General features: G+C 34.3%; 1 protein-coding gene across 1 annotated transcript; it reads left to right on the forward strand.

Annotated features, from left to right (window-relative positions):
* The first annotated feature begins 1,556 nt into the window (after window positions 1-1,556).
* Window positions 1,557-4,553, forward strand: LOC127106071 (uncharacterized). Its single transcript, XM_051043354.1, has 9 exons — window positions 1,557-1,817; window positions 1,889-1,974; window positions 2,057-2,104; window positions 2,276-2,364; window positions 2,564-2,617; window positions 3,388-3,455; window positions 3,555-3,604; window positions 3,747-3,844; window positions 4,095-4,553. Exons 1-9 carry the CDS (start codon window positions 1,759-1,761, stop codon window positions 4,197-4,199), a joined length of 657 nt encoding a protein of 218 aa, XP_050899311.1. The 5' UTR covers window positions 1,557-1,758; the 3' UTR covers window positions 4,200-4,553.
* Window positions 4,554-8,996: the final 4,443 nt, after the last annotated feature.

The raw sequence follows: 8,996 nt of genomic DNA on the forward strand, positions 1-8,996 counted from the left end.
GATTTTTACTACTTTTAATTAGAAATCCATGCGGGTATATGCTATGAAAAATTATTTTTGTTGTTCATATGATATGATATTCTTTGATGAAGAAGTCATGATTGAATGATGTGAAAAATGTTGAATTGATGTTTTGATGTACAATCTATTGTTATATGTGTAAAATATAGTTTTGAATATTTTACTAATATGAAATCAATTGATCAATTTGAGAATCAGAGCTTTTTTAATGGAGAAAACACATAAAATTGCATTCTGCAGCGGTGACGAGTGTTACCTAAGTGACAGTCCGACCGCCACTGCATTAGGGACGAAGACACCAAATCGTCAGCAATGACGAGCGTTAGCCACATGACGGTCCAACCGCCAGTGCCGCAGAACAAACACTCATCCCCTAAATTGTCAGTTATGACATGTGACTCACCTAGAGGACGACGTCCGTCATGGTCGAGACGGTCCAACCCGTCAGCCCCGTGTTAACCAGTTTTTGAGGTGTCGACCGATTTTGATGTTTGACCAACTTTTTTAGTAGAGTTTCCGACCCTTCAATTTTAAGGCATATTGTTGAGTGATTATCTTTTGAAAAGAATGATTATGAATTTTACCCATCTTGTGACTAGGTCGGGTCGAGTGTTGATAAATTAAGGTTCAAGGCGAACCAATGTTTAGCCCCAAAAGGCAGCAATTGTTATGTGGATAAATTTGTTTCTTAGGTTTGAAAGAACTAATGTTGTAGGAATTCGGTCCAGTGTTGTAGGACTCTGGTCTAGTTTTGAGGATCATTCAATAACATAACTTTGATATCCAGCGTTGTAGGACTTCAGTCCAGTGTTGAAGGACTGTGGTATAGTGTTGTGATTGATAATTGATAATGGGAGAAAGAGGCTCGGATGAACATTGTTTGCATTTGTTTGTAGCATGATTCATCATGTATATTAGAGATTAGCTTAGCACTTTGGTCCAATGTTGTAGGGCTTCATTCCAGTGTTAAAGATCCCTCAGTAACATAACTATGATATTTAGCATTGTAGAACTTCGGTCCAGAGTTGTAGGATGGTACCACATGCATGGGAGTAGACAAAATACACTTTGCATAATGATTTGTATGTTGTACATTGTGTTTGCTGATTTTATTTGATGTGAACCATCCTTGATGTTTATACACCGTTAAATTTATGGAATGTATTTTCACCCCTTTCTTGTTTCTACGTTCTCTATTATTGTACTTGATACAGATGATTTAGATGATTCCCAGATTGAGGATGAGGAATGATTAACTATTTGTTATCGAAGATGGTATAATTGGCCTCTTTGCTAGTTTATTTTGCTTATGTTCGCCGTATCTTTATCGACTATTTTGCTTATGAGGAATGTTTTCAAATTTTCTCAAATTTATGTACAAAACTTGAATGAAACAAATCTCTTTTAAGAATCAACTTTGAAGAAAAATATAACTATCAAGAACAAGCATCTAAAAAAAACTCCACACGAATCAATTATAATAATTTCTCTTATAAATAAGATGAGTGTGATAATATTTGATGCCTTCCCATATTACATGTACCAATAAAAAAGGTTATTTATCATTTGCCATAATAATAGACCAAAAACCAAATAGTACAAAGTGAACCAACCACCTCTCATTCTATCAATGTTCGTAGAAGAGAGGGAAGAAGTTGGTGGTTAGTGAAAAGGAAGGAAAGAGTCTATGAGCTACCATATCTAATCTAATATGCATAACAACTAACCACAACAACAATGGCTCGTATTTCAACACTTTATCTCCTCGCTTACAACTCTTTTCAAGCAATTGGATGGTTCGTATCTTCATTTCACACTCTACTTTTTCTATTCAATCTCTAATTTTCACATTCCTCGCGTTTCACAGGGCCGTTTCGTTAACCATCATTTTGTTCAATCTTCTCTCCACTTCCTCCGTCACCGGAACTTTTACTTCCGCCGGAACGTTAATTTGTCAGTGTATTATTTATTAATACTATAGTTTATTATTCACCTTTCATTGCAATTCTAATTGATGATTCAATATTTTGTTTAGGTTTTCTGCAATCTGCTGCATTCTTGGAAGTCATACACGGTGCCATTGGTAGGTTTTGTTGTCAATTATTTATTTCCGGTAAACATCGGCACGGACACCGATAATAATTTTAAAAAAATTGAATAAATTAAAGGTAATCACGGACACAGATGCATCTTTTCTCAGAGGTGTCGGGGCTACCGAGATCACAACTCATGATTGAATTGTGTTGAATTTCAGGACTGGTTCCAAGTGGAGTGTTGCTTCCTATGCTGCAATGGTCGGGAAGGACTCACTTTGTGCTTGCCATTGTTAGGGGAATTCCTGAGGTTCTATTTTATTCTATTCTGAAAAACAAACTTTTTCTTATAATCCGGACTGGAGTGAGTAGTAATTTCGAATCAAATTGTTGATTTTGAATGCTATTTATCAGATAAGATGTTATTGAAAGAGTGTGACTATTTGTGTAACTCTTTTATTGTGATTTGATCCCTTTTCTAAATTGTGTTTTATGTGTGCTTTCTCTAGGTCCAGGAGTTACCTTCTGTTTTTATCACTTTTCTTGCATGGAGCATAGGCGAGGTGACTTATTTACTTTTTATTCGATTGGATGTAGTTCATTTATGTTGAGTATGACTGATATTTATCGATAAGTAGGAAGATGATCGAGCGTAACAGCTCTGCTATCGAAAAACACAGCTTTGTACTATGTAACCCTAAGCATTGCGTAATTGAAAAACTGCATCAGTCACTCTGCTGTCGAAGACGTAGGAACAATTAGTCAAATTCCATGATCAGTTGTTTGAAGTCTTGTGTGTGCTTATTTATCTGTTTTCTTTAGAATTGAACTGTTTAACAATTTAATTACTACCATGAGTCTGTGACCTTGCTTGTTGTTTAAGCTTTTACCAGTTATAAGACAACTTAAAGCAAATTTAGGATATGTAGTGCTGGGTGTTAAGTACTCATATATCATATATTCATCAAGGAAAAAACAGAACCATTATTTTATCATAATATCATCTACTCCTATATGATATGTTTTGTTTCAGCAAACAAATAATGGGAAAATGCCTTAATAATAACATGCGAGAAACTCACTATTCTTAGCATTTTTTACTTGATTTCTCTGTAAGTGACGTGCTTATGGATTATCCTTTTCTACTATGATCATTTATTTTAAGAGAATATCAGGTGTATAGTTCATGCTCTGTGTTTTAGCCTTTTTCTTTATTGCGTTTTACCAAACTCACGGTATGATAAGTTTGCAATCCATGAAAATTGTGTTATAGACATAATATGATTATAACATGATTCCAAAGGTGATTTTGCTGCAATCTTTGGAGATGCAGGTCATTAGATATTCGCATTATGCTTTCAGTTGCTTGGGAAACTGTCCTTCTTGGATCACCTATATCAGGCATTTTTCCATCTTACCATTCTATATTCTCTAAAGTGGTGGAGAAATGAGGTTAACAAGTTATATTGTATGCTTGCTTCTTTATCTTTTGATGATTAGGTACACTGCGTTTATTGTGCTGTATCCTTTGGGAGTGTTTCCTGGAGAAGGTGTGTTCATAAACTTATATCTCTCCCTCTTATAATTAAGTTTTGTTTATCAATGGATTGACATTCGTTCGTTCAATTCTTATGCAAGTGTCGTATCACCATTTTTATAAACTAGTGCAACTGATTAGCCAATACATTGCAGTATGGGCGATGTACCAGGCGCTTCCAATTATAAAAAAGAATAATATCTATGCAGATTCCTTTTCAAGCCTCCCATTTAGTTATTATGATTTTCTTAAGGTAACTTTTTTATACCATCAATTAGTCACGGTTATTTTTTCTTCTACTATAACCTCATTCTTGAAAATTGACTTATATAGCACGAAGATATTCGTTCAGTTTCACTGTGATGTAAAATGTTATTTTGTTCCTTTCTATTCAATTATGTTTGCTTTAGTTCTGATTTGTCGATCTAGGTCTACTTGTTGTGACTTATCTGCACTTATGAAATGTTTATTCTTACAATTGATGATTCATTTCTCTCGATCAGGTCGTAATTGTAGTTTATCCATTCCTCTGGTTCAAACTATACCTGCATTTGTTCAAGCAGCGGCGTTCGAAACTTTATAAACGACATGACAAGAAAAGAGCATGAGGAGCATTATTCTTGGTTTTTAGTTAAAGACAGATAATATAACTTTCTGTACCACTGTAGAATTGATTCTGAAATTCATTTGCATCTATAATATTTCCTATGATTGGATAACAATTGTACCAAATAATTGAATTGTGTTAGCAATAATGATTGAGATTGTAGGAGCTAAAAGATTTGTAACATTGTGCCTGCATTATTCTGCAGTGCCCAGATTTCTACCTTGTAGATAATGATACGACTCCTGGGCCTAGTAACAATGTTACCTCAAGTCTATGTTTGAGACTTTATTCCTTTGTAGTATGTATGACTTTCGTTTTAATCTTGCAAGTTGAAAGGTTCGATGCATTTTTTATATTTGTTTATTAGCCTACTGTTTGTGTTACTCTCTGATTCTCAAGAGAAAGTCCTAATAATATGAAGTTTGACTTAAAGGTAAGTAAAGCATGATCATGTTGATTAATGTAATCCTAGGACTGCATTAAAGCTCATTGTACAACCTAATTAACTAGTTGGGTTTGTTTGTTATTAGTTTGTTAAGCTAGGTGGTTGAAAGATAGTTAATAGTAACTAACTTCATTGGTTTACTTCAAGTAAATCAGTTAGGAAGTGGTATTTGAGCTTATAGAATCACATTTCCAATTGTATTAGATATATTAGTCTCAATACAATTCATTCTACAATTCGCCTCTCCCAAGTTCTTTCCTTTTCATTAGTTGCTTGGGTTTCAAGGCAACTAGAAACACTTGATATCCATCCAATGTATTGGTATCTAAGAGACTTACAAAATCTAAAACAAATCTTGATCTTTACAAGGAGTGAGCAAGATCGAAAGAATTGGGATAAATGGTTTAGGCAAATTAAAGTGATGTTTCCGGTTCATGAGTTCACGAGGTGTATGAACAAATATTAAATGGTGTGAAATTAGTATATGCAAATAACAAATATTAAATGGTGTGAAATTAGTATATGCAAATCCACCGATGGCACGAAGGACAACTTACAAGGAAGCAAAGATAAAAGATAATAATATTTTGTTCATTCACCATTGTGTTGATGTCAGGGTGTTTGAGAATATTATCGAATATGAAAATTCCAAGTTTCCTTAGGATATTCTTGTGAAGAGCTATGAAGGCGATGCAAAGATAAAGAAAGTGAAACTCCAAACTTTGAGGAGAGAATGAGTTGATGGAGATGAAAAATGATGACAAGGAAGTTGCCTACTTTACAAGGTTGGTGATTCTCAAGAAGAAGAACATGCTCTTGCTAGATTCTAGAAGAGTGAGGATGACAAGAAAAAGTGGACCAATTGGAAAGGAAAAGGCAAGCCTGAAGACAATTTTGAATCCTCTCATAGTAGAGGAGGATGGAATGAGAACAGTAAATGCAAGAAGAATCCCTTCAATGAGAAGTTCCACTGTTACAATTTTGAGAAATTTTGACACTGTTGAAGAATGTTGTTTTGTAAAAGGCAAGAAACTTTAAAATAATGAATATGCATATGTGACACAAGAAGGCTTTAGCTTTGATTCTCAGCCATTGATGTTGGCGGCGATAACAACTAAAGATACAATTGATTCAATGACTTTGTACCTTAACATATAGGGCTCAAATCATATGAAAGGCAACGCGAATCTACTCATTGAGTTTGATTCAAGTAAAAGAATTAAGGTGAAGCTAGCTGAAAACAACTAAATGGATGTTAAAGGCATGTGAAATGTTCTTATTCATATGCAAGATGACAAGAAATACGTGATATAAAAGATTATATATGTCTCTAAAATTAAGTGTAATATAATGAGTGTTAGTCAGTTATTAGAGAAGGGATGCTCGTAATCATAGATGATGATTTACTTAAACTTTGTGATGCTAAGATGAGGCTAGTTTGAAATCAATATTTGTAAAAAAAAATAGAATCGCCAAGATCTTGATTAATGTAGCACATGTTGACTACTTTGCAACCATGACAAGAAAAAGAGATCATCACATGGAACTAGAGGTATGACCATTTGAATTTTCACAGTTTAAGCCAAGTTAATTCAAAGAAGACGATGTGCTAAGAATGAGTAGAATTACATCTCCTGAGAGCTCTTGCACAACATGCCTGGAGAGGGAGTGTTTGGGTTCAAATTTCACTAACTTTACAATGAGGTTTACTAAGATACTAAATGTGGTTCGTTCAGACATTTGCGTCCCTTTGATGTGTTATCATTAGGTGGTAACAAATACTCCATCACATTTGTAGATGGATTCTTAAGAATGGTGTGGCTATATCTGATCTAGGATAAGAGTGGTGCGTTATAGGTGTTCAAAAGAATCAAGAGCCTAGTCGAGAAACAAAGTGGAAAAATGTTGAATATTTTAAGGACATTTGGGGAATGAGAGTATACATCCAAAGAATATGATCATTACTACAATAAACATGGCATTATACATGAAGTCACAATACCATATACTTCACCACACAATGGTCTAGCTGAAATTAGGAATAAAGGTGTAGTGAACATGACGAGAAACTTATTAAAGAAGAAAATGCTACCTCACAATATGTAGCGAGAATCAGTGGCCACATCTACTTATATCTTGAACAAATTGCCTTATAAAGAGTTTGAAGGATAACTTACTTAAGTAAGCTTGGTCATGAAGAAAGTTTATTGTGACTCATTTAAAAGTGTTTGGTCACTGTGTTCTAAACATGTCTCTAATGCGAGAATAAAAAAGCAAGATGAAAGAAGTGAACCAATCATATTGGTTGGTTATTACGGGATTGATACATATTGTACAACCATGTTTTGTACAATATTGATATCAAAAAGGATGTTAAGGTAATAAAGGAAGAAGACTAGGATTGGAAGAAAGGTGGTGTGTCCAACTCAAGTTGTACATTTAACTTGGATGGCAAGATAAGTAATAGTGAAACTACAAACGTTAAAGATGTGATACATTTAATGCAGGGGTGAAGAACTTCAAATTGAGGCTAGCCCCCAAATAAACATGAATAGAAGGTTAGATGATTTTAAGACCATTGGTGAAGATGATGAGTTGGTACATCATGTAATGTTTGTTAATAATGAATCAGTTATTTCAAAGTTGCTTTGAAGGAATAACGGTAGAAATATGGTGTACTTGATGAGCTAAGATTTGTTGAGAAAAATAGTACATGTGAGCTGACCAAACTACCAAATGACAAGAAATCCATTGATGTGAAGTGGGTATACAAGCTAAAGAAAATTTCTAATGGTAGCATAAGGGTTCTTACTAAAAAATGACTTGATTAGTCAAAAGTATTTTCATACGCGGCCAAGCATGAAATAATTAGGTTTTTCATTGCCTCAATATGCAATGTGAGATGGTCACTATTCAATTTAGATATCAAACTTTTATTTCCAAATACCCATTAGGAGAATCTATATTTTCAATCAACCACTAGGATTTTAGATGAAAGGCATATACATCAGGTTGTATATGCTTCACAAATCTCTTTATGGCTTGAAGTTGACCTCAAGAGCATGGAACAAATGAGTTGAAAAATTCTTTGTTCAACAAGGATTAATAAGTGTAGTGTTGGGCATGGTTTGTATGGAAAAGACAATGTTTGCAACCAAATGATAATCATCTATCTGTATGCAGATGACTTACATGTGACATGAAGCTGCAACGTTGAAATTTAGGCATTCAAAGAGAAGATGAAAATAATTCAAAATGAAAAACCAAGGGAACCTACTTCATATGAATGGAATTTATTAAGATATGACGATGCTTAATCCTTCAACAAGTCAGTATGATATAGATATTCTGAAAAAGTTTGAGATTCTTGAGTGAAACAAACGCCAGCGTGTAGCACCTCAAATTTGCACCTCCCATTTGTACATACATTTTCATGATTAGGTCATTAACATAACATAGTCCATTGCATAGCATTGCATTGTCCTTTGCCCAAGTGCAAGTCATCAGACAAGATTAGGTCAAGATGATCAGGAGAATCAGTCAAGCAAGCAAGCAAGTGCAATTCCTATTGAAACAAAGCCCTATGGTTGGTTCATCAAGTTCACATGATTCAAGGATCATTTTGAAGTGGTTTGACCAAGGATTGGATGATCAAAGCTCAACAGTCAAGCTGGATTTCATCTGAACCCTAGAAAGTCAACTGTGGTCAACTGTGCCAGAAATCAAGGATTTGAAGGTGGGAGTTGGTTTGAAAGGCTTCATTCATGTCCATACAAGTCTCATTTGACATTTCAAAGATTAAGATTGAAGAATTTGAGGTCAGATGAAAAGTTTCCAAAAATAGTAAGTGACTTGTAATTTCAAGCTGCCAAAAATGGAAAGGTCTTCTCCTCAAATTTAATTCATCATACAAGCTTCAAATGGAATTTTGTCCAACATGAAAGTTGAAGATATTGCTCTCACCTTTTCAAAAAGTCCAAGAACACTCATTTCTCATTTATGGTTGGCAAGTTGTGATCAAATCATTTCTAGGAAAAGTTGAATTTCAAGGAGGCATAACTCTTGAACCATTTGGCCAATTTGAGTGATTCTTTTGTGAGCAAGTCACATTTGACATGTACTATCATAATTTATCATCATATTTCATCAAAAATCATCACATCAAAAGTCCATTTTTCAAGTGTTCATTTTGCATTTTGGTGGGAAAAAAGGCCATTTTGAAAAATACACACAATTTTCACTCCAAATCACTTCCAACAACTTCTAAACAGAATTTGTGACTTGCCTCAAATGCATTTTTACTGTTCCATTGGTTCTATTTGGAAAAGGGCATTTTGGCCAATTTAGCATAAA

This window comes from Lathyrus oleraceus, chromosome 7 (assembly GCF_024323335.1).
Source record: "Lathyrus oleraceus cultivar Zhongwan6 chromosome 7, CAAS_Psat_ZW6_1.0, whole genome shotgun sequence".
Lineage (NCBI taxonomy): Eukaryota > Viridiplantae > Streptophyta > Magnoliopsida > Fabales > Fabaceae > Lathyrus > Lathyrus oleraceus.

Bases quoted from the DNA above. Each gene is read 5' to 3' on its own strand.
- LOC127106071 (XM_051043354.1), top strand. From the start codon at position 1,759: ATGGCTCGTATTTCAACACTTTATCTCCTCGCTTACAACTCTTTTCAA. The intron at 1,818-1,888 runs GTTCGTATCTTC...CGCGTTTCACAG, and splicing joins TCTTTTCAAGCAATTGGATG to GGCCGTTTCGTTAACCATCA. The intron at 3,845-4,094 runs GTAACTTTTTTA...TCTCTCGATCAG, and splicing joins GTTATTATGATTTTCTTAAG to GTCGTAATTGTAGTTTATCC.